Genomic DNA, 26,663 nt, shown 5'->3' on the forward strand with positions numbered 1-26,663 from the left:
TGGACACACAGTTATCCGCCGAGATACTGCATGTAGACGTTCAGTCTGATGAGATCTGGACTTAACAAGGCCTGGCTTCCCAATCCTGGCTTATAAGAAGATGCTGATACACATTTAAAAAAAGACCGACCATTCATGATCGGCCATTAAAATAGATCGTTTTCTTTCACTAATTACTAAGAGATGAACGTGTTATTCCATCACCAGACGGCGGATCTGAGAAAGAAAGAAATACAACTGACAAAAATTCAGAATAAAATAATAAAAGAATACTGTGCTACTGTCAATTATGACACGTTTTATGAGTAAACGATCTAAAAATCAGTCAAATTGAATCCAACCCTGTATTAGAATAATGATTAGTGTATCGCGTCCTAGCTTAGCGCACTCGACTAGTCCCAGTCTCTTATTTCCCTCGGCACTTCCACCTTCATCCGCCTCACTTTTCCCCTCCATGTCCACGTTTTTAAAAAAAGAAAGAATAACAGCACCACCAAGTATCCCTGCCTCACAGTTTTTCCACCTCCGTCAACCTCATCAGCACATTCACCGCCACCGGGGGAGCGGCCCGCCGGAATATGCAATGTGAGCAGCACAGAAAAGCTGGATCAAGACAATTCCCACAGCTGATGTATCGCGGTATGTTGGACTGCTCCGTCCTCCACCGTCATCCCACACTCACACAACCCCCACACCTCCTTCCACACCCTGGGGTAGCCTTTGTGTGGCTCCCTCCTCCTCCAACGCCTCACAATCGGCCCTGCTACGGCGACACAATGTGGCCTCGGTCCCCACAGGCTTTATTTAAGAAAGGGTTTGCGCTGACCGGCCGCAAAAAAAAAAGGCACATCTTAAAAAATTGGGTCAAAAAAAAAAAAATGGGGTTGGGTGATGGGTAAGAGGATGAAGAGATTCTTTCACAACAAACACAGCACATCACTGTTTCTCACATCTCTATAAGAGAGGAGTCACAGTGGGGGGGTGGCTAATCCACGGCGCAGCAAGATGGAGTAAACATGCAAATGCAGTGCGGAATCAAATGAGGATTAGCATTATGTAACGCGCATCGCCGCCGCCGCGTGCGTTTTTTTCACAAACAGGAAGCGAAGCTGTGGGAAATCAAAGCAAGCGTGTCAGAGAGAGAGAGAGAGAGAGAGGGAGAGTGAGACAGAAACCAGACCACACCTCTCACCCGGCGAGGACAAGCCATTCATCACCGGCGAAGGGGAATGTTTGTCACAACGAGACGCATCCAACATCCTGGGACACGCCCACTGCCGGGTTTGATCACGCGAAGCCGTGTGTTTTTTAGTGCTGACGTCGGTGAAGGTGCAAAACTCAGCAGCAAGGCTTTTAACAGAGATTAAAGATCTCCAGTTTTAGCCTCTTTACTCTGACTTCCAGATTGTTTTGGAATCGATTTATATTAAGTATCGCGGGAAAGCCCCGTCCGTGGCCTGGCTCCAGATTATATTTTAGACCTTTTAATCTCAAATGCATCACGCAGGCATCTGGACATCCTCGGGGACCATGCCTTCTCGTCTCTGTTACAGGATTCAGGTTAAAAACTAAAGGGGATTTTGTGATCCAGAGGCTCTGAAATGTCTCCTTTTGAAAAAAATCCATTAAAAAATAGGTTTTTTACTTATTTTTGCTTTTATCGAACGTCGTCTCCTTCAATAAATATCACTCGGGACTTTGTTTTGCCCTTTTCACATCTATTAATGAAGATGAAAAGTACGACGCGATGGAAATAAATTCAATTCTGGTTCCTTTCTGGCTCAGCAAAAGCGGGCAGCGCCTATCCACCGTCTCATGACACGGATCTCGACCCTCGGAGCAGACGTGCTCGTCAGTCAGACCGCAAACTATCGACGTTAATTAATCCAATTAAACTGTGCTTTTAGGTCATTAATTGAAGAGCAGGAGGAGCTCATTAGGAGTCACCGCCTCATTCATCTGCACTCCAACAAACGGCTTTGAAATGTTTATCTAGTCACTCGTTAATGACTCCGCCTCGGCTCTCATGAACAGGAAGAGGAGCCCGCACGCCACCCGCCCACATTCCTTACATGTGTTTTTTTTTTTTGTTTTTTGCCTCCCCTAAGCCTAAAGTCAGCCTAATCCTGGATCTTGGGGGCGTGAAACCCTGCTTAATTTGGATTAGGAGCAGCTTAATGTGTATTAGTGGGGAAAATATAGAGATGTAGCATGAGAGAGACAGCGTCACCTCACGTATAGGTGAGAGATGTTTCAACGCGGGGGTCAAGAGGTGACGCACAGGCGGGTGACGCTCGGGAGAAACAGCCTGATTTTAGGGCAATTTCGGGAATAACAGGACACTTTAGTGGAGAGGGGGAGATTACGTGTAATGAGTGTGAGTCTCAGGTCACGGCTACATCCATGATGCAACATCCAGATGTTTGAGCTCAGTATCAGGGGTAAAATAACGTAAACCGGTGACCGTTGACGTACGTTTAGTGCGGGAAACTGAGAGAGAGAGTGCGTGTTATCGGAGGTTTTGACGTAGACAGCCACAGTTCATTGGATAGCCACTAGGGGGCAACTCTGCCGGTTGCAAAAGGTTGGGTTTCCTAAGGAGTTTATGGTCTCAATCTTCTTTAATTGCACATGATGTCAATTGTGCAGATTGGGATCCTATTTAGAGGAAAGGTACAGCACATTTAGGTGGAGATCAATGTGAATTTCCAAATTCTGATTCTGGAGGCTTTAAAAGACCTGAATTTATGACTCGATTGTCTCACGCTCACAGCAGAAGAGCCACTCGGGGGAGTGAACTACCCGCCTCAAACTTCTACACAGTCCCAGATTTTTACATAAAGGAGCCAGAAGAGTCTCAGTGTTATAGAAATATTGAGGTTGAGAGAATGAATGCACGATTTAAGCGGCTATTTGAATAACAAGACACCTTTTCACAACCCTGATTTAAAAAAAACAAGTGTGCCGCTATAGGGAAGAAGGGACTTGGCTCTAATGAGCGTGACTCTCGGGCCGTGTGAAAGGTAATCGTGAGAGGACAGGGGACAGAGACGGCTCTCACCTGCGCTCTCCGGTCATTAATTGGCTCGGTGGCCTGTTGTGTCCTGTCATAGCGTCGCGGTGCAGGAGGTGGAAGGGCTCGGCCATTAATCACCACTTACGAGTCAATTTGTCAAGCCCAGTTCTCCTCCCACCGATCGCATTTTATTTTTTTAAACCTGCGCCGTTAAAAACTGTAAAATAGATCACAACCGTGTGGACGCAGCGTTTGCAAAGGTGTTTACAGATGTGCGCAGCCACCCTCATCAGAGAGGCTCCTCCAAAAGTTAAGTATAAGGTCTGACGAGCCGTCGGAGGCGAGATAAGCATTTGCAGCAGCAGCAGCAGAGATGATCTGATAACAGGGGCGAGACGCGATAGATGGAGGCATCAATTTACAGCCTTCAGACGAGCGCGGGGCAGAAAGAAGCAGGTCGCCACAAGTCTGACAGGGGCCACAGGTCACATGATCCCTCAATTTCACACGCGGATGTGGCATATAAATACTTTTTTTTGTCGCAGCCTGCAGGAGGCCGCCAAAGTTAAAGGGAAGGACGTTGAGGTGACGCGCTGAGATGTTACAAAACACCTTTGACTGCACACTTGAATGAATAATGACTCAGGAAGTGATTTCTTTCACAGTCTGACTGAAAACACAACCGTTGTCATTGTCCCCGCCCACTTCGGTGCTTCTCCCTCAGTGAAGTCTGATAGTATTGCTTGACAGGTTCATTTTAGGTCATAAAGAGGCAGAAAATCAAACATAAAGCAGCAGAAGTTACGCACTTAGAGCTTTAAGAAGTTTAAAAATGACTAGAAACTACATCAATAAATGGCAGATAATCCAATTTCCCTGACGCTGGTGAATCCTGTGGGTATGTGATGTCCGACGGGCCTCATTCTCACGCCTCTCCCCCCACAGACGTGAGGAGTAATTAGAAACCCTGGTGTCTGACAGACTTTCTCACAGGACAGGACCATCAGTGGCTCGGCTAGAGTTCAGGATCCGGCTGTGGGTGGAGCGGACGAGAGTCACCACCTGCGGTACTCAGCGCTCACCTCTGACCCCCGCGCTTCCTGCCTGTCGGAGGTGCTCTGCAGCGTTTCCTCAAACCGCCGCAGTTACAGCCTGAGCCCCTCCCCTCCCTCCGACTTACGAAACAAACCGGGAGGAATGAGCAACATTTGAATATGCATGATGAAACTTTTGCACAAAAACAGACACACACGTCTAATTAAGAGCTTAAAGGGAGCGAACGCCTGATGTTCTTCTGTCAGAAATACAGTCATTAAAGCATAATGACGGCTCCTGACAGTCACTTAGAAACACTCCCACTTTTAGGGACATCTGGAAACAGACTGTGAAGTTGGACAGGTAGAAGCCATAAAGGCTATTTCAGGTCCAAACTTGAAGACAATTAGACTTTTACTAAGGTAATTATACTGTAGGTGTGACGAACGGTCGTATAGAGGGGCTTATATAGATTTACCGCCGTTTAAACGGCTGAAGAGTTTGCCGAGTATTCACTAATTTATAGGTTTTGCGTTGAAGTATTTGGTATGATTTCGCACAAGTGCTCCTTTGTGTCAAACGTCCCTCCAGGACAGACTTCCCCCGGTCAGGTCGTATAATCGCGTGGCAGGCGTTCACTCGCTCATAACTCACGAGCGATAACAAAAATAAGACGATGCCACCACAACAAGGAATCAACAGCAGGGCCCACGTGACTCGGAACGCAGCAAATGTCCAGGTTTTTAAAAAAGCATTAAAGAAGAGCTGGAGTCAGCTTTAACGGTCGTCCACCGCGTGCAGAGTTATGACATGCATGGGAACATGTATAGTCTCCAGTCCACGGGGGTTTGTGCTGTCTGTTTGACCGATGATACCCGCTCTCTCTCCCCTACACTGATCCCACATGGCCTCGGCAACTTTATGTGAGCTCCGCTCTTGTAAGTTAACACAAAACCTTTGGAGTTCCTGCTCAACAAAACAACACAAATGTCCAAAAATGTGAAAAACAATACAACAAAGAGAGTGGGTCTTTGTGAATTACAGCAACGCTGGAAACTAAAGTCGATTCAAGTTAATTAAAAAATGTGTTTTACTTATGATTGGGGAAAGTTGGTGTCACCATTTTGCCCTGAAGCAACCATTTACAGTGTGGGTTGTATATTTAGTCACGCTTCAGTAAATGATAAAAACACTTTAGTTATGCATGTAGTCTAATTTAATTGTGCCGCCTTTAGCTTTTGCTAATAATTACAAAAAGTCTTCCTTACAGTGAAGGAATGAATTGGATTAAGACTAGATTAGTGGGTTGGATTATTCCCACCCTCCTCTTCCTTTTATCCTGAACTTGCAAAACCCCCACAAAACAACACAAAAATGGATCAGTATCAGGGATCATGGACTTACCCGAGCACACATGGAGAATTCCTAACAGAAATACAAATCCGATAAAAGTTGGAGACATCATTCAATGTCTCTCCTAGGGGGCAAAGTCCTAGGGTAATCCAAATTATTCAAAAAGCAATTTAGACATCCACTCCTTCATGTCAAGCTGGAAACGCCAAATTTCAAAATCCAGAGTTTGAAAAATGAAACAACCCAGGTTTGATTTTGGTTGTGGGTTTTTTTGGGGGGGAGATTATACACACACACACACACACGCAGCCCAGAAGCAGTTTATCACCAGCAGGTTTTTGGCATCTCGGTCCAAAAAAAAAAAAAAAGAACACAAAATAGCTCCAAAAACAGCGCAAATTCTCAGCACATGTTGTGTGTGTGTGGATCAGATGAGAGAGTAAGTGCGCAGAGACGGAGCGGAGCTCTTATCCTTTCTTTGAATTCATCCCGTTACTGCGCTCGGGCAACAACCAGCCACATTCAAATCAGTTAGTTCCTTTGTGCAAAAACAACAACAACAACAACAAAAAAAAACCCAAACAAAACAAAACAAAAACCAGGATGAAGGATAAATCCACCGCAAACTGAAAAGTTGAACTCAAACGTGAGTCAAGCGACGGCGGGAGCGGCAGCGGGAGTCCACGCGTAAAAGCTCCGTCCGTGCAGTCACATTATTCTCTCAGTCCAGTTTGGAATCTGTCACTCGAGCTCGGAAAGTTTCCTCCTCCTGTCCTCGCTCGTCCACCAGAGGAGATCCGCGCGCACACACACGCGCACGATCCGATCTGATCTGATCCGATCCGATCAGGGCAACTTTTCCATCACTTTCCCCCCCTTTAGTTTCAGCTCCGACTGATCCCAGAGCGCGTCGCAGACCCCGAACCCCAGGCGAGTGGAGGAGAGGGAGAAGAAGAGGAGGAGATGAGGAGGAGAGGAGGGGGAAACCACGGTTTCACAGTCACAGCATTTCATTCAAGGAAAAGCGGAATACCTCGACAATTGGTATGCGCCTGTTCTACCCCCCCTCCATAGACCCGACAATGTTTCCCTGAGAAGAAATTTAACCGCTTCCCGCCTGGATCCAACAGAGCTGCGCAGTTTTACGCAGCGCAAACTGGCACATTTTCTGCAACTCTGTGCAAAATAAATAAATAAATGAAATAAATTCTCCTTTCTTCTGTTCCAGACAAAAAACAGCGCAACAACCTTTAGTCCAATAAAGAGAAATCATCATCTCATACTTTTGGTTTCACAGTCCATTAACATTCCACCAGAAGTTCGGTTTTTATCCAACGTGAAATAGATTCGACGACACAATAATTGCGCTGTCTATCATCTACAGGGTCATCGTTTCCTTTAAAACACACGTTTTACCTGCAGAGGTTAATTCATGAGCTCCCAGTGTTTCCAATAAAAGCATAAGTGCACTATTTATGATCAGTCATAACACAGTAGTATAATATGTACATGTGAACAGACCATTTTTGTACCTATAATTTAACTTTTCCCCACAGAGTGACATAAGTTTACCACTGAAATCCATATTTCCCCCCCTCTGTTTTAGTAGAAGCAATGCCTCATTTTATATTTCTTATAATATAATAACCAACTCATTATACATTTATGTAGCCATAAATTCGCAGAAGTGCAAGTTTTCCTGCTTATATATTGTTTTTTGTTTTTTTTTTTAAAAAAGGCATGAAAAGGAAGAAGTGCAGGAGCCTTCATCATCATCACCTCGAAGCTCCACTGAGCATCTGTTACCAAACAGCGCCCTCCAGTGGCTGAACTGACCTGACCACATGTCTGATAGTCATGATTAGTCATCAAGCCCGAGGGATCCTCATGTGTTTAATGTAGCACATAGTTTACTTCTCAGTGCAAACGCCCACCACTGATAAACATCATTTGTGTTGAGTAAGGCAAATGGCACGACACTCATGTTTGATATATATATGCGTGTGAGTGTGTGTGTGTGTCTGCAGAGAACCACGAGCCAGCGTGCCAAAAAATAACTCCATTTAAAGTTTGAAAACTTGCGCAATTGGCTTTAATTAATTCCGTTTTTTGGTTGCGTACAACTGTGATGTTTCACAATCGTGTATTTACCACGTTTTCCTATGAGCACTTTACATTACTGTGTGTTTGTGACTATATAGTTCACACAAGTGTCACTGTGTGTAAACGACTATGTGTTTTTATGTTTTAGTGCCATTAGTGTTATAATCAGCTCAACAAGCTATTTTTGTCGGCACAATAATAGGGTGAAGACGACAAATCTTCATTTGTTATGATGTTGCTGATGTACTCATCCGTAATCTATGGAAGCCCATTTCCGCCAGAAAAAAAAAAGAAAATCCTCAAAATAAATCGAAATTATGAGATAATAGGTCATAATTATGAGGTAAGAGATAAAATGTTCAAATTAGGAGATTAAAAAATCGAAATAATTACTTTTTATCTCATAATTTCGACTTACTTTAAGGATATTTTTATTATCAAGACTAAATTTTACCTCTTTTTTTTTCTTTTCTGGCAAAAAAGTGCTTCCACAGTAATCTGGATCAGATATGGATTACATTTAATCGAGACTCTAATCCCGTTTTGACAGATTTGACAGATTTAAAAAAAAAGTATAGGGATTTCTTGAAAATTTGATAATTTTTTATGACATCGCCACATACTTCATACCTAAAAAATAAATTCAGATTGATTTGTCAAAGAGAGAAGGACAGATTTAAAAATAATCCCACGCCAGTGAAAGCAGACCCTCATTGGTGTAAAGGTCCATTATCACACCAGACTGAACCTGAGGTGTAGACTCACAGCAGGTGGCTGGAATCATGTAATCCCAGGATGAAGATGGAAGACGCCTACAAAGGGGGTTGAGAACGACAGGGCTACACGGATCCTACAGGGACTGCCAGATCCAGACAGACAAACCGGTGGCGGCTAATCAACCAGAAGAGGGCAGTAGTGATAGACGTGGCAATCCAAAGCGTCAGCGACAGCGGCGTCAAGAAGAAGACGAAGGAACCCGAGAAGCTTGAGAAATACCAGCGGGCTGAGCGACGATGTGGGGAGCAAAAGCAACTGTGGTCCCAGTGGTGACACGAACACGAGGAGCTGCGATCCTCAAACAATAGAGAGAAACTGACTCCAGCAGATTCCAGGAGCAACATCTGAGATCTTCTGTCCAGAAGAGCTCAGTCCTGGGAACAGCTGAGATACCGCGCAGGACCCTCAGACTCCCAGGTCTCTGGAAGAGGACCCAAGCTGCAGCCTTGAATAATTGAAACTAAGGGATGGGTTATCTTTGTAAGAATGAACATCGCTGGTTATTTGAGTAGATCTCGATTCACAAGCAGGTACGGTAAAGTGAACCCCCCTCATATTGAGGCGCCTGCTGCAGTCTTGATGATTGAAGACCTTTTATTCCCATGCGTGATCATTCTATTAGAGCGGTTGCCCTTGTTTCCCTGAGAGCTTCAACAGAGTGGGTTTTTTTCAGTTCAATACCAGCGACAGAATAATAAAAACACTCCTTCAGACAGCAGCAGCAGCAGGGAACAGTGAAATAAAGTCCTTACTTAGGGTAGGAGTGTGTCTGAAAGAGGCTGATTAATACAAGAGAAGGTGAGTGTGTTAAATGTTTGATTTGGCACCGCAGTGAATACTTCAATCATGGAACAGAGAGAGAGAGAGGAGAATAAACTTGTAAAATCATTAAAAATATGACATTAACATTCATGATTTGACCTAATGGTATTTCACTTTGCTTTTAAAAGCCCCGTGCCGAGTTTGTGATTAAAACAAGACGATAGAACACTAAAAAAGAACAATACAAATGACAACGACGAGTGAAATATAGCAGAGAGACAGAGCAGACACGTCTGGTTGCGATTAAAAAAAAAAGAAAGAACATTAAAAAGGTACAAATAGTAGAACAATAAAAGATAATTGGGTAAAATAAGAAACAGTGTGAGTTAGAGAATGTGTGTGTGTGTGTCTCTGTACGACTTAAATCAAGTTAATGTCTGAAATGTTCTGGAAACACAAGTTGGTGTCATTTGTGCCGAAAAAAAGATCCAACCTGTGTGCAGCACAGGCGTGTCACCGGGCGACACCAGCTCTAAACACAACTGCACAGATAGAGAGGATAGAGCGTAGCGATGGGAAGTTCGACTCTTCTTACTGACTCGGATCTTTTACTCTCGGACGGTAAATTGAACAAATCTTTTTTTGAATCATTTCGTTCATTTTTACAGCGGTTGGCGCTGTATCCCCCTTGTGGGCGTTGTAAAAAAAGACCGCGGTTCTCAAACATGGTTTGCTTCAGCTGACAAAGTATGATAAACAAAATGCCACAAGCAATTCAAACCATACGAAACCCTAGGAAAGCAAATACACACCTCAATAAAGTGACTTGTGTCCTGTATCCTCTCTGCCATTGTTGTTTAACAGCACGACAGTGACTAGGTAGCTGTCACGTGACCTGAGGACGGACGCTCGCTCAGTTGAGTGAATCCTGAACTAATCATTTCTGTTTCCTTTCCTGTTGAGTTTATGCAGCTGCCTGCCATCATGTGGTGAAGGAAGGTACTGCATGAAAATGAACGAACGAACCACTCAGTTGAGTCAGTCCTGAACTAATCATTTCTGTTTCCTGTCCTGCTGACTGAGCTTATGCAGCTGTCTGCCATGTGGCGAAGGAAGGTACTGCATGAAAATGAACGAATCACTCACTGAGATGACTCATTACTCCCGAGTCATATAAAAGATTAGTTCATTTTGAACGAAACGTTCACGAACGACACATCACTAATAGAGCGAAGAGACGAGAGGATAAATGGTCAGATTTCGGGCGTTCGGACAGTCGTGGGTTTCTTCCGATTTTAGGCTGATTTGAAAAGATTTTCTGGCCAAATTATCCTGTCGTGTGTGGGATTACCAGACGTGATTCTACGATTTGAAATGATTAAACATGTTTGACATTTACGACTGAACAGAGATCGGGGATGATACGTACGCCTCCATGTCTGTTTACGTCCTGAAGTCACGTTAAATCACGCGTGTTTGTGTGCGATCCTTAATCCCTGGACTCTCCTCCCTGAAATCGTTTGATTAAACACAACACGTCTCAGGATTAAATCATTGGAAATCTGTTACAAAGCTTGTTGTGTTTTTAGAATCGAGTCAGATTTGAAAATCCTCTCGTGTGGAGTAGGCTTTAATGGGCATTTTGAACGGATCGACAGATATTTGCTTATGTTTAAAAGTTATAGTTTAAGTTATGTTTATTTCTTCTGCTGTATCGGAGTCAGGCGGCAGCCCGTGGCCAAGTGGAAAGGGAACTTGACTTGTTACCAGAGGGTCGCTGGTTCAAAATCCCCACCCGGCCAAAAAGGGCTGGGGTACCCCTGAGCAAGGTACCCAACCCCCAATGCTCCCCGGGTGCTACTCAGTGTGGCAGCCCACTGCTCCTAATTCTAGGATGGGTCAAAAACGCAGAAGAATACTTTCCCTAAGGGGATTAATAAAAACTAACTTTCTTTGCGATAGAAAACGACGACAGTAAAACAGCAAATCTGGTGTTCAAAACATAATAACGTAGCGGCACAGTCAAGGTTGCGACATCGCGGCGCGGAAAACTAGTATCAAGCACCTCGTCATGTCTTAAACGTAGCACTTAAGGTTTTAAACTCTGTTCCTCATATTTCTTGTCCTGCACTTTGTCAAATTTCTACATTCTATTTCTAAACGTGTGTTTTATTGTTTTTGTGTGGAGGCACCGTGCAACAGTGTGAACTCGACTGTGGCCCCACCTTCACTTCAAAGTTTGACGCCGCATCGAGTCCTTTTGTATTCAGGATTAGTTTCGCTCGTCATCTATGGTTGTCATAAAAAAAAGAGAGAGGGAAGTGAAAAAATGAAATCCCCAGAGTGCCACACGTTACAGCTCTCTGTCCTCCCTCTCTCTCCCTCTCTCCCTCTCTCTCTCTCCCTCTCTCTCTCTCTCTCTTCTTTTCCCTCCTCCCTTGCAACCTTGATCAGAGCAGCAGAGGCAAGAAAAATGACAAACTGTCAGGGGCTTTAATGGCAGCAGAGAAAGAGCCGAGCAGCTTTTAACACCACAACCAAATCAATTCACACTAAACAACCTCCAAAAGCACATAAACAAAGACACGAAGGGATTAAAATCCCTACACTGCAATCTGCTCCGGGGCTTTAATTATTTAACAACCACTAAAAAGAACCCAAACAACTCTGTACACTGTCAAAGATTTTTCTTTTAATGTAATAAAGCACTTTCTTTTTTCTTTTTTCTTTTTTGTACTCACTGCGGGGAAAGGCCGGGGAACATTTGTGCGGCCGCTTGCACGAGCGAGATTCCCGCGATCCGGTCATGCGACGCACTCCACGTGGGCCCGCGTGGTCCGTCGGAACGCCCAGCATGACCAGCGCGGCGAACAGCACCACCAGCAGACCCATCACGTGCATGACGAACTCTCTCCTCTGTCCTGCTACACGACGTCCATAATTTACCGTCGCCCACGTTTCTTCACATGTTTCCCATAAAGAAAAAGACGGAAAATACTAACGATCCAAAGTCTGCTTGAAAATCCCGCAACAAACTGCAAACATCGCTGCTCCTCATGCTACGACGCTTGAGTTCTGCCAAATACACAAACCCCCGCGGCCTTGGCTTGTCTCCTAAATCCAGTGACAATGTCCCCAGAGGACGATGGGATCCTAATGAGGGCAACTTGATAACACGCACGGTGGAGTTCACGCCTGTCTCCGTCTTGCGATTCCACAATTCAACGGAGAAGACGTTCTCTCTCATCTTCCCCCCGGCCTTTTCCACGTTTGATAATTCTCCTCTTTAATATTCAAAAGAAGTTTGTGGACGTTGTCGTTGATGTCTCTGATGCGTGTGTGTGTGTGTGTGTGTGTGTAGGCGACATGCTGAGTGTCTTTTCACATGTGTTGGACTCAGAACAAAACCGGCCCCCGTGGAGGTGATGGTGGTGAGACACAGAGAGCACAGAGAGAGCCCAACATTCCCTCCTTTTTTCCTCTGACTAAGACTATTTAATGGCTTTCATTCCCGTCTCAGCAGCGACGCAAACAAGACGGGAGAAAACAAAAACGTTCACCCCTCAAAAAGAAACTTCCCGCAGAGAGGGAAAACGCTTCCCTCCCAGGACACGGAGAAGTGAGGGAAGTTTTCCATCGTCAGGACGAAGTGAAGCATTCTGGGATTCAACGCTACAGTAGAGCTGCAGAAACAAAAATCTATATATATGTATATACATATATATATACATATAAATATACATGTATTTATATACGGCTTATCATTTAAATGGTCATTTTCATGAAAAAATACACCACAGTGATAAAGATCAGACCTTGCGACCCCGCCTGTTAGCAGGTTTTTTTTAACAAAATAAAATGTTTACTTATCGGAAAAGTGAGACTTTTCTCTGTTAAATTCCTGCAACTGCCTTTTATTAGTTTTATCAAACAATTACATTGTCTTCAGAAGCCTATATTACCATATTTTATTACTTTGCACAGCCCGACTTTAGACATGAGGAGAACGTTGCTAGCACTGCTGCTAAACTCACCCTGGCTTGGGCAGAAAAGATGCTTTTCCATTATGCAGTTCTAACTCCGCGAAGCCGCTTTATATGTGACACAAACACACAAACTCGTGACTCGTAAAGCCGCTGTTTTTGGTGTAGCTGAATCATTAGAATCGGTTCATAAAAACCGTTCGTTCACAGAATCGTGAACTGAAATACCCCTGAACGTGGTCGTGGTTCGGCTCACGTTCCCCCGACTTTCAGCACTGCTGTCGCTAAACACACCAGACTCCTCTGAGATTCCCTTTGCTAAATGTTGGAGATTAACGCATGTTTTCAGGGATTACAGCCCGGCATTTTTTAGTTTGATTCGCTTGCTTGGAACCTCGTCAGAGAAGGGACTAAAAAGTCAAGTCAAGGCCAAGCCGAGTAGTGCTAGAACTGAACCTGCGATGTTACCTTTGAGTTGACTGAGTTCCAGATGAGAAGACGGGGGGGTCCCGGGGCTAGCTATTGTTAGCACTAACGATAACAATAGTTTACGCGGTATTTTGCGCACAGAAACATTGCAGCAGCGTCCACAGATGAAAAACAGACGCCGATCATACTTCACTTGCTTCACATTCACTGCAGTCATTGAAAACCGATCGCGTTATTTTCTCTTCATTTTAAATCAAAACATTCCTCTAATTGTGTGGGTTTTGTGCGACTCCGTCATTTTATAGCCTCTCCTAAACCAAACTCTGAAGGGGCAAAGACTGTCGACTTAAAATAGAGACGAGCGTCCACATATGGAATAGCATTTACCCCGACCGAGCCAACATTTATCCAGTCTCATCCAACATATGGAAATCTCTTACATCTAAAACTTCCTGTAGGAAGTAACTGTTGCACGACCGTGTGTGTGTGTGTGTGTGTGTGTGTGGTCCGCAGGATACACCACGTTTAATGACCGCTGCCGTCCTCGTGCCGGGGACGTTCAAGGAAGAACGCTTCCTCTACCTCCCTGTCACGGTGCTGTTGAGGGTGAGGTGGTTTTCAGGTGGGACGAACATGGGAGACACAAAGACGGAGAGGATGTGAGGGAGGACAGCAGCAGACGACAAAAGATCCCCAAAGAAAGCGAGTGAATCATATTGGTCTTGATGTGTCGCTGCTGAGCGGCAGAGGCCACTAATCATTTCTGATTGGCCGTCGAGGGAGTGATGAAACTCCAGAAACACAAACCATGTCACGACCGACCGCACAAGCCTCTGCCGTCGCAATAAATCTGCTATGTCGCTCTCAAAGCCTGACATTTTCATATAGCTTTTGTTCAGTTTGAAGAAGTAGGACAGTTTGTTGATAACCACTAATAAAAAACTATAAATAAAAATCAAGTTATTCAAGGTTAACTTGGTTAACTTAAGGATTCACAGGCCGATTGTGATCAACGTTGGCAGGTGAAACGAAAAGCAACCATATTGTGACTCTGTCAGCAGACAGTAAGCAGTGTTGTCATTTCTCTGGAACGTCCACATACGGTAACTTTAATGACTACCAGGCCGTTTCCTCTCACCTGTCCACAGTGGACAGTCTCAGCTCCAGAATACGCCGAATTACTCCGGGCAGCAACCCAGAATAAATCTAATTAGGTGATTAATTCCAACCGCAGACCCAAGCCAAAAAAGGTCTTCTCAAAGGTCCAGTGTGTAACATTTAGGAGGGTTTATTGGCAGAAATTGAATTTTAAGTTTGTTTTCATAAGTGTATAATCGCCTTAGAATAAAGGTGGATTGGTTTTCGTATAGCCTCAGAATAAGTCTTTTATATGCACTCTGGGCAAAGGTCTTGCTTTACAGAGGCTGACATCTTCGGAGCGGACAAATCAGCCAGAGCATGTGTTCTGAAAGTTAGACTTGCTATGTCAACGAAGAAGAATGGATTTAGTTCGAGTTCTTTTCTGTCTGGACTCGAGAATCGAAGACTCGAAACCACTTATCAGTTTTGACTCATCATATCACAAAATTTTTGTTATTTTACTCAGGCCCGACATTCAATTTATGGATTTGTGTCCATACCCGTGTTGCTTGGGTTCTCAAACTGTGGTGCGCGAGCTTCCTCTGGTGGTACTTGGAGGAACATTTAGAAATAATAATAATTAGAGTCTTGAGTTGAGGCCATTTTTTGTTCGTCTCGGTCTGTAACATCTTCTCACCAAGTTTCGGGAAATTCGGTGGAACTCAATTTTGTTTTCACCTTAGGGGGGCGCTATAGAGCCTTTGAGCAACGCACGGGTCCCGGGAACTATTCCAATATGCATGTTAATCCCCTCAAAATCACCGCAAAGCCACCGATATGGGAATAATTCTGCCTTAACTGACTTTGCTGGAAATGTCAGCGAGAACACAGATACTTTGCAAAAGAGAGTATTTACTGTACATCTGTTCTGAGGCTCGAAGTTCCCTGACATGCTTTGAGCAGAGGAAATGCTCCAATTGTCGCACTCTGCAGTGTCACCATTAGATGTGTACAGTAGATGTCACGACACTGGACGTTTAAAACAAAAACCAAAAAAAAACTCTCTTGTCAGCATTTTATTGAGGCCATGCCAGAGAGCAGAGAAAGGAACGAAAAGCCGAGCGTAACAAAACATAAACAGAAGAGAGAGAGAGAGAGAGAGTTCTCCGTCTCACTGAAGCCTCTCTGTTCAGCTTTGAGACGCGATGAAAAAGACGGCGTCCAGTGAAAGAAAATGACAGCGAACTAAACAAATCTGTTTCTGTTCACAGAATGTCCCCCATGCATGACGCTGCTGCAAGAAATGCGAGGCAAGGGGGGGGAAGCAACAAAGAGCGAGAGCTTCAGAGGACGCGGTGACGAGGTTTGGAGCACAAAGCGGGATGAGGCGATAAACAGACTGTTGCTTTTCCGCTTGCCTGCGCACACTGAATCCCTCTTTTCTCCCCTCTGTCTTTTAATGGGCCTCATATTAGCATCTGTTTAGCATCAGCCTCGACATGGCCTGTGGAGGCTGATTAAAACAACCCAGCTATCACATTACATCCTGGCAACAACATCAAAATACAGACAGTAGTTGAGAATCTGTGTGGCAACACGCTTTAAAAGTTCTCATGGAAGTTCCCGCTCTTATGTTGTCAGGAAAGGTTAATAGCCGCGCGATGGAAAAGTTCTTTCGGAGTTTTTGTGCGAAATTCTGGATTCATAAGTTTGGAGAGCGAGCGGCGTGTGGATGTGAGTGCAAATCCTCTGCTCTCAGTCTTTACAGTTCAAAACAAACCGGTTCCCCCACATTACACCCACTCTGGCCTCTTTGCACTGGCTTCTTATATATTTTAAAAGTACTTACACAGTATGTACTTTAAAATATGAATCTTAAAATAATTCAAGTTAAATAACAATTTAGCATCAAATTACATAGGTGAGCTCGTAATGCTCCATTAACCAAACAGGAACTTCAGGTCGACCAGTCTGGGTATTTTTATGTATTCAAAGAGTCAAAGTTAATAACTTTTATGTATTTATTTCACATACATAAATATGAGAAATAAACATTTGAAGTGCTTTCATTCTTTGTCTTGATCATTTTGACTGTGTTCATGCATGTGACTCCTACAGTAAGGCTGAAATACACTGTGTACAAACAAGTGTTACACTCGTGCCGTTAAGGGCAAAACATGTCCCATTGAAAACCCATTCAAAATGCAAATTTTCACTTCCATTAAAGCATAATACATGCATTTCATTATATCTGAGTGTCCATCTTGGCTTTTTCCTTGGAAGCGATAATCTTTTATTACTCTCCACCAGATGGCGTCGTTTTTGACCATAATATTTGGCATATGGTGAAAAAAAAACATGCTATTTCCACTGGATGGCACTGTAACAATTCCCCCTCCCTCTCACTGACATATCCCAGGTTGTAGTAATTCAACACAAAAAAATTACTTGAAAATAATTCATATATATATTTTTTTTTTATCTAAAAACATGACATCATGACAGAAACCTAGCATTTAAAGGGTTCAAATAATAATACAAAATATTGTATTTGATATCAATAATTAGGTCAGATGTAGGAGAAAAAAATCTGCTCAATGAAAGTATATGTTCACGATTTTCTGCTCAGCACCACGTCACAAACATATGATTCCACATATGATAATTTCGGTTTATAGTTTCCCTATGAGGCCATAATCCACATGGACAGATTTGAAGTTTGTTTATGTTAATAGAAAGAATTCACGATGAAGCACTTCAGCACAACAAGGGCCAATTTGTGAATTTCTGTGCATGACTGCACAAGAAAAAAAGGAGACCCGATCTGATCTGAACACAGTTAGACAATGGCCAAGTACAGTGTCTCTGACCATCATTTAATTGCTCTTCTTTTTGTCAAATGCAGCTTTTCCAGTGACCTGTTCCTCACCCTCACTTCCTCTCACAGAAACACATGGTGTCAAAATCAAGCAGGATGTCATTTCATGCTTAATTGGCTTAACTGGTTTAGCGACAGGAGAGCTTTAATTGTCGACAGCGAGGCTCGGGGTGAGCGAGCCAAGAGATTCCTTTGTTCCAATCAGTGCTGAACCTCAGCCAATCACATGACAACGAGATTCGGGACGAGTTTTGATTCAGGCATTCTGCTTAATCAGTGCATGACAAAAGCCTTTGGTTAAAGCAGAACTATGCAAGGTTTTTACCCTCATTTATCAGCTTTGGAGTCACTGTGTCTTGTTGTGGGGAGACTGGGGGGCTGTCTCCACTGCACCCTTACTTTCTGTTAGCGGGAAACCAGCCTTGCAAGATTTTCATGCACAGATTCTTCGTCAGTTCCCTTTTCAGCACGTTAATTACCAAAAGTCTGTCACACAGGATGTTATGAAATGTTGTTCTTTTTCTTACAGAGCCAAACATGAAGTCAGTGTGCTAACGCGCTGACAGTTACAACAGTAACACGTCAATCGATGTTTGGCGCGCCACATGTTTGTGCGAGAATGTTAATATTTACAAGTGTAAAAGAGTATAATTTAGTCATTAAATTCATTAAATTTTGACTTAGTGATGGCACTAGATGAACGTCAGGAGTTGAGAAATTCTTTTTTTTTCTTTTTTTTTTTACTTTTGAGACTGTAACAAATGATGACAATCAATCAATTTTTGGATTTTTCCATAGTGGTGAACCTAGTGACCAACCGACACACTGGACAAAAACTTTCTTATAAGTTGATGCTTAAAGTGCAAATAAACCCATTTATTTCCCTGGTGTAAACACTGTATATGTGTATAGTAATGTTATTTGCTGATCCAATTATTAAAATTACACATGTTGTGAAGAAAAACTGGTGTATCTACTGCTATCTACTCTCTAGTCAAACACCAGCTACCGCATTTTAAATGTTGCCACTGGCTCTCTTAGTCCACGCTTGCACTCTCTTGTCCAATCAGAGCGAGGCTCATTGCCCTAGACTCCTCCCCACCTTTCTCTCTGCACGTGTCAGACTCTACGACCAGACCACGCCCCCTCAGTGCTCCCACCTCTCCCTCCCTCCTTCAGGTCTCAGCCCACTTCTTTGGCATTGCGACAGGTGTTTGCAGTTGTTGAGGTGAGATAAAAAATTCCTGTTTTAAATCATTTGGGAGAAACAAACATCAAAGTGAAAACCCGGGAGTCTTTCTCTTATATGTTGTCAACAAGCCTCAGCTGCAAAATCCACAGAACTTCTCAAAGTTGTAACATCCAGAAACTTTCCTCAACTTAGGATATCATTGTGCAGTAGTTTGCGGCTTCAATGGGGCCTTGGAGGCAACATCAGTGAGCGATCCCCCTCTGAAGAACCATAAGCCGGAGAAAAAAAGAAATGCAAAAGACGCTGCTCATGCTAAAAGCATTCTCCCCCAGCTCTCGAATAAAAAGCCCTTTCTTACTCTGCCTCTTTCCCCGGTGCGATCAGCTGCCAAAACAAACTGGCGCTGTGATGAATGTAATAAATATGATCGATGGGATATCTGGCTCTGCTGACCTCACACCGCGAGCTGGAGTTCAGGGAGCAGGTGCTGCTCAGATTTACAGCCCCCCAAAACTCCCCCACCAGATCTCATGATACTCTGCTCTCTTTTCACACAGACGCCGAGCCCTGCTGAGACACAGTCGCACGCCGCTCCGTCTCCACGGCCCCACGACGGCACCGAGTCTCGGAGAAATGAGACTTACCGCTCCGGGTTTGAACGTCGACACGGCGACGCAGGAGTCGCGTGATGGCGAATAAAAGCGGGGATCGTTTTACAGCTCATCGGGCTGCCAGTCATGGCTGAAAGTCATTAGTGTAAGATCAGCGCCGGGGGTTGTCAGCGAGGTGCAGAAGCTCTGCAAGTTTACACATCTTGCTAATAAAAATGTCTTAATTAATCTTAAAAGCAAAGGCACCTCTGGGAAACGAGTGACAACAAAGGCGCTGGGGTGGGTTGTTTGTAAAAAGCTGCCACGGATGACAAATGTACAGTGTCTGCGCGTCAGCTGCGACGACACTAAATCGCGTTTGATTCCATTTTAAGACGCTCAGTATAACTTACTCGAAGGGTTCAAAGAATAAGCAAGGACATGTAAATGAGCAGAATGCATTTGTATTAACAATAAAAATGTGGTTTAGACATATAATTATAATAGAAGTGACACTTTTGGCTAACGTATTTGTGGTTTCTTACACTTCAGCAAAACACCTGCGCAGCCAACGTTATATAATATTAGTGTAAGCTGGTGTTATTCAAGACAATTATTAGTCTTGGCAATAACGCTCCAATATTACAACGCTGACCACACGGCTGTGCCGCTTTTGCTCTGTCAAGGGATTGAGGAAAAAGACGTATGATGGAAAAAATGGACGTCACATCCCAAAATGGGCCTAATCATTCACACGGGCCAGAAAGTAAGTATTAGCATTTCTCTGGCAGAAAGAAGACTGAGGGCACACACACACACACACACACAGCGAACCTCGTCCTATCAAGTTCACTGACTTCCAACTGCACAAACTATAAGCTTTCAGGATGGATTAGTCCAAACGGCTCGAATTCTGATCGTGTAAAAAAAAAATAAAAATAAAAACTGTGACCCTGTCGTTACCCCAGAAACCCGATTTGTTCTACGCATGAGCAAAACTGGGGTTTCTTCTTTTGTTTTCACAGCGGGCAGCAACCACAGCTGTCGTTAAACAATAGCTGTAACGGGACGTAGATGCACTTTCACACATTGGGTATACAGTACTCATCATGTAGTAAGAGTAGGTATACAGAAAAGTATATTTAACCCTTTAATACCTCAAAATGTCTGGCTGGACTTTTATTTTTGCTTATTTTAACCATAAAAAGGCCAGAAAATGTCCTCTGAGTAAGTGCTTTTGCCCTTTTTTAACTGGCACTGTAGTTATATATGAACACCAATTGGTATGTGTTAAATTTGAACATTATAACATTTAAAATAACATTTGTTTGAGTTTTTGTCTCAATGTACAAAAACGTTAACATTGACGCTGACGTGCGTAATTATGGTAATGCTAGCGCAAACGTGTCATCTGCGATACACTTAAGGCTACATCTACACTACGATATTTTCATTTGAAAACGGTGCTTTCAAACAAAACAGAGTGTTTCTGCTCTGCATGTGCATCCGCGCTAACCCGACGTATGCACTGAGCTTTTCATCCACAGAGGAAAGTTATAAGCAAATGTTTGTTCCTACATCGTCGTTTTCAAAGGTTGATGTTTCAGTCTGTCCAGACTAAAACACAGGCCATGTGTCTTCAAACGGAAAGTTTGAAGCCCATGGACATTCTTTTGCATTTTTTACATTATTTTGTCTATTGAAAATTGGTCAAAATACTGGAAATAAATATCGTATCGAATCAAGTCTCAAAAGTTTCAGACTGAAAACACAGTTTTCAAAAACTCGTTTAAACAAAAACAGCTACGTGTGGACGTGGCCAATGCTACATGGACAAAGACGGTAAACGAAGCGGGACGACTGACCGATAATGCTGCAGCAAAGTGAGATTAACAGTAGGAATTATACAACCACAGACTCATGTCAATTTAAACAACACATTATTTCCTTTCTCCTTCGGGGAGGTGGAGAACGTGACCCATTTTCACCCCCGAGAAAACACTTTCACTGAGAAATTAAAGCGTGTTTGACAGAGCGGGAGCAGCTGATGATTAACATTTAACAAAACCCAATCCACTCCTTCGCCCCCCCCCCGCAATTATCACGAGGACACTCGATAACGTGAGTCTAAATATTCAAATTTAATTCCCCTCGCCTCTTTGTGCCGCCAAACCCCGCGCACTTGTGCCGACTCCCACCCCAAATCTCCGCAGCCTCTTGACCACATTACTCCACTTGTTATCTTGACAAGAACGGCTAATAGACCCATTTCCTGGGACGGTGCTAAGCTAAGCTGTGCGGATCAGGGAGATGAAAAGAGATTGGATGGGGGAACAAAACAAAGCTCTATTGGCCTCAGCAGCTCTGAGGCTGTGGAGAAGCGGCACAGGACATTAGTGAACGGTTATAGCTAATTATACCTCGAGTGAATTGCTCCTACAGGCGTGGCCACGGATCTTTCTCTGTGGTTAACACCGCTAGGATAAGAGACACTTTCTGTGCTCGGGATAAAAATGTGAGAGTTCATCGACGGCTTAACTTGCTCTGTCGCTCTCTGTTTCCCGTATCGTGTCATAATCACTGCCGCCCGAAGACGGATGAGAATTCAGAGAGTGTCGTTGAAAGGTGACACATTGATGCCGTGGCGACTCTTGGGCAATATATGTGAGGGGTGACACTGTCAAGGAAATTGGTTTTCAGGGTGGCGACTCAAGGCCAGCGCTACGGATTAGTAATAAGAGCTAAGGACAAGGAGAGAATAGAGCTCTCAATCTCTTGTGGTAAAGCTGTTAGCGCCGTGTATTAAGACCCAGAGCACTCCACCTTCAACTCAATAAGGAGAGCAGGCCGCCGGTCTCCACCCACAGATCTAAGCAGGAACTCTTGTAAGACTTGTGAGCTGTGTATTCAATTCAGGAACTGCCTTCTTTAGGGGCTCCATTTAAATCCTGATCCTGGTTTCAGCATCATGTCTTGGTTATCAAATGTTAAAAGTGTCCCAGGAACAAAGGATTCAACAGGAGGATCTTGTACTTCTAAGTAGCAGGCTCCAACTTAAAGGTCGGCACAAATTGAATATACCGTCTATAGGTATTTTCCTATATGTGTACAATCACTTTTGGTATTCATAGCCTTAGAACGAGTCGAAGACCAATATCCTGAGTGGTATATTAAGGCCACCATGTAAAAGGTCTGATTTTAGATGAACTAGGACAATAATTCAATTTTCTAAACATGTTAAGTCAGACTAACAGTCTTAGTCTGACTAACATAACTGTGATTCATATAGTCCGATTACTCCTGCATGTATACACTTAGTCTGACTGGAGTTGGACTTCTGCACACGCACCATCATTTCTTCCCTGGTCTTGGAGGCAGCGTATAAACTGCAGTACCGTTGCGTGAAATCACACGGCAGAAATGGCTTTCTTCGGACGACACGTCTCATTTCTATCACGATAAACATGTACAGCAGGTATAGGAAACATACAGAACCACAGCAGGATCCATCTCAACGTCCATCCCGCCGTCCACTGTTTGTTTTTCTGTGACTTTAAGGTCAACAGGAAACTGATTAAAGACACTCTAGCTTATAGAAAGATACAGCGCCACCTACTGAGGCAGACTTGGACTTGGCAAGTAGTCCTATTGCCTGTCTTAGTCGGACTAAGATTAAACTGTGCATGTAAACATACTGTCTAATTCTTACACACTGGACAATTTAGTTGAATAAATGATTTATTATTATCATTGTCGTAACTTAAAGATCATTGTTGGGTTATGTGTCGTTCGTAAGTGATCTGGACTTCATCCAGCTCCATTGCTTTTTAGCAGACCCTGAAGTGAGACACGTCTACTGTGCGTACGCTACAAACTGTATACGATCACAATACTTATCCTGTACATCTGAAAGTTTTACATGGAACTGCTGAGATCAAACCAAGAGGTTTCTATTCCGCCATTATTGCTGTTCTCACTAAAGTATAAATAAATCCCAGGGCTAATGTACACAACAGTGTGTGTGTGTGTGTGTAATGTGACAACGTGTCACACAACAATTCCCACTCATAGCTCAGTGATGGCATGTGCTCCCACTATAGCAGACAGGAGTTGCACTTACGCCAAGATTCTTGTTTATATCTTTAAGGAAATGAAACATCGGCATGTTTAAAATGACGGCTATTTTGGAAATGGTGGAAATGCTCTGTCTATACTATGTTTATAGAAATAAAACAGATTTCCATCTATGGTAAAAGAAGGCAGAAGTACCCACATTTCAATCAGCTATATGCGTTCACTGGCCACTTTATTAGGTACATATGACACCGCTTCTGCTGCTGTAGCTCATCTGCTGTCTTCTTCTTCTTAGTTATAAGGAGTTGCCTTTTTCATATAATTCACAAACCAGTCTGCTCATTCTCCTTTGACCTCTGACATTTTCTTTCCTCACTAAGACATTTTCGCTCTGTTTGGACACTACTCTCTAAACCCCAGAGATGGTTGTGCCTGGAAAACCCTGTAGATCAACAGTTACTGATATACGCCAGACTTCTCTGTTATATATTGAGATTTTAGACATTTCCTTTGCTAAATGTTGGAGATTAACACACGTTTTCAGGATTTTTTCAGTCTTTTTTAACAGATCTACAGTTGTACAGTCAGTACAATTGTTCGGTTGGATTCCTGTGTCGGACATCTTGATTAGAAACGTAATAATCACCAGTGGATTTGAAGGAATCTTTGTGCCAGCACTCCTTTCTAACCACAAGCTGTAATATTCTCAGTCACTGACCCTAAATTTTGTATTGCTCAGTTCCTGTGACGGGAGAAGAAGCTGCAAATTTAACCATGAGTAATAAATTAGGTTATAAATTAGGCTGTTTCGTGTCTGCGGGGGCAAAGGCCTGGCTTAATTGCCTCAGTTGGCACGCACAGCAGTGCAAGTGTGAACAGGTCAACAAAATGATCAAGTGCTTTCATCACCTTTAATCATTGACTCTTCACCATTTATATATATAAAAAAATCACCATAGAAAAAAAATTGCCCTGTTTGGAGTGTTGACGGATATTTTCTGTCGTCTCTCAAATCTTTTGTGATTGGCTCACAACAGCAACCTCCTGACTCCTCACGCGGCTCTTTTATCACGTCATTCTTCTGTGCGGCTGCCAGCACAGTCAGTGAATTGTCTCTACCAGACGTTCAGGGACGACCACTTTGAGATAGAAAGATAAAACGTCTTATCGGAGCAGACCTCGATCCCGGAGCTCATCACTGACGGCAGCTCAGCAACCTTCACAACCTCACAAACATCTCTGACAAACCCAGCGGTCGTCATCGGTGGAGAGGGAGCGTATTAGCGCTGATGTGCTCTCTGAAGTTACGGCTCAGGCTTTCATGCCCGGGCAGAAGATCCAAACCTCTCTCCCCCCTCTCTCTCTCTCTCTCTGTGTTTTCTTGCCAAGCAGCGGCAAGCAAAGTTTAACTGCAAGAGTTTTTTTTTTAGCAAGCCTCTCTAATCCACCGCCTTCACACAGGTCACTCTCATTTATTATAAATGAAGTTCTGTGCAAAGCTCTTTGATATCGGGAAACGATTTAGAGCTTGGCTGAGAGTCAGAGTCTTGAGGGACCAATAAAAAACACTTAATGTATTGGTAACTTCAGGTCAGGCATGTGGCTCCTGATAAAATTCACAGTATTCTGTATTAGTCCCTGGTGACCGCCATAAAAGACATCACCGGGTCACTGTGGCGGTGTTTCTTAAACGAGGTGAAGAACATCACGTTACAACTTTGTTGACATTGGTCCAAAGTTCTTCCCTCAACATCCCTTATTTCAAATGCCACATGGGAGGTTATTGGTGAGCGATACAGGTGTATCAGGTCTTTAGACACAATCCCATCATCCTTTGCGCTTCACACTCTGCCTCCACAGCTCTTGTACAGCAAAAACGGCACTATAAATACTGTCTCAACACCACAATAAAGATCTGACCGTGATATTCTCACAGTATCAGAATAAATGTTGTCGTTACCGTCCTCAACAGCGATTCCCAAAGACTGGGTCCAGACCTACAGATGGGTCACAGGAAATTTATTTGCGTCCCCAAATAAATTAGCAAACCCTTTTTGTAGAAATAGCATGAACAAAAATTAAGTTGTAATTCATTGGAAATTATTTGTCAACCAATGACCAAAATACCAAAATAATACTAGATTTTACAGATATGGCTGTAAAATTGGTGCTATATACACAAATTTGGAACGTTTGTCATCCTGATATATATATACTGTATGTAAAATATACAGTATATGTAAAAATCTAGTATTATTTTGGTATTTTGGTCATTGGTAGACAAATAATTTCCAATGAATTACAACTTAATTTTTATTATTTCTACAAAAAGTGTTTGCTCATTTATTTGGGGACCCAAATAAATTTCCTGTGACCCATCTGTGGGTCTCGACCCATTCTTTGGGAATCACTTATATATATATATATATATATATATATATATATTATATATATATATATATATATACATATATATATATATATATATATATATATATATATATATATATATATGTATATACATATACATATACACATACATGTAGTATTCTCAGGTGGTTCTTGGTATAAAAAAGTTATCCCAATAAAGTAAGTGTCACACTACTGCAATAAATACAACCTGAGCTTGTTACCATGGTATTGAACATATCTCGAGGTTTTCACATTGTTGAATCCCAACCGTACCCTACTTTGTGCTCTTCTTTCCTCATGTCTTGCCATGAAGACAAACGGTACAACTTCCTCACAAATCCTCCCTCCTGAAGGTCGCTGAGATCACGCGGCTCGATCACCTCAGATACCCCTCGCTGTAACACTAACATTTACATTACAGCTACATTGCATTTTCACCTTGTCCTCACTTTTCCCCTGTAACGAGTCACGCTCTCGGAAAATGGAGTGTCTGGCGGCCGCTCCCACTTTACTCTATCAGCAGCAGACTAAGGTATTAGTGCACATTAGTCTCATTTCCAATTCACTGCCTGGGCCGGATCGCTTCTTCAGTTCATGCACAGATGGGATTAAATGGACGGATTATAGGTGAACTCCTGGCACTGTCCGCTGGGCAAATGTATGAAGTGTAAAGAGACAGATGACATGATTCCACTCTTTTGAAACCAAATTCAAAGCACATGACAACAGTTAAAATGTGTGAACTTGGAAGATATTCATTCATTCACGTGTCCATAATCCTCCACGTGACATAGGTCAAAAGGCGGAGTCACAACCTGGACAAGTCGCCAGTCCATCGCAGGACTATGAAGATATGCTGGCCTTCGTTTTTAATTATTAAAATGATAAGTATCAGTAGAAAAGTAAATATTTTGACATTGTTGATACAAGGCACAGTGGGATACTGAGGGGTAAATGTACGGTTTTGTCAGCTATCGTG

At 43.1% G+C, this 26,663-nt stretch overlaps 1 protein-coding gene across 9 annotated transcripts in view; it reads right to left on the bottom strand.

Annotated features, from left to right (window-relative positions):
- Positions 1–26,663, bottom strand: part of robo1 (roundabout, axon guidance receptor, homolog 1 (Drosophila)) — a 253,306-nt gene that overhangs the window by 146,971 nt on the left and 79,672 nt on the right. Inside the window, exon 1 of one of the 9 annotated variants that reach the window (XM_044033013.1) lies at positions 11,788–12,096. The exons of 7 other annotated variants lie outside the window; for them this stretch is intronic. In XM_044033013.1, coding sequence (XP_043888948.1) covers positions 11,788–11,947 — 160 coding nt within the window. In that variant the 5' untranslated portion in view covers positions 11,948–12,096. Of the gene's footprint in view, positions 1–5,455; positions 6,428–11,787; positions 12,097–26,663 lie in introns of those variants that run through there. One more of the 9 variants, XM_044033015.1, reaches the window with a different exon arrangement.

The sequence above is a fragment of the Solea senegalensis genome, linkage group LG8, assembly GCF_019176455.1.
Source record: "Solea senegalensis isolate Sse05_10M linkage group LG8, IFAPA_SoseM_1, whole genome shotgun sequence".
Lineage (NCBI taxonomy): Eukaryota > Metazoa > Chordata > Actinopteri > Pleuronectiformes > Soleidae > Solea > Solea senegalensis.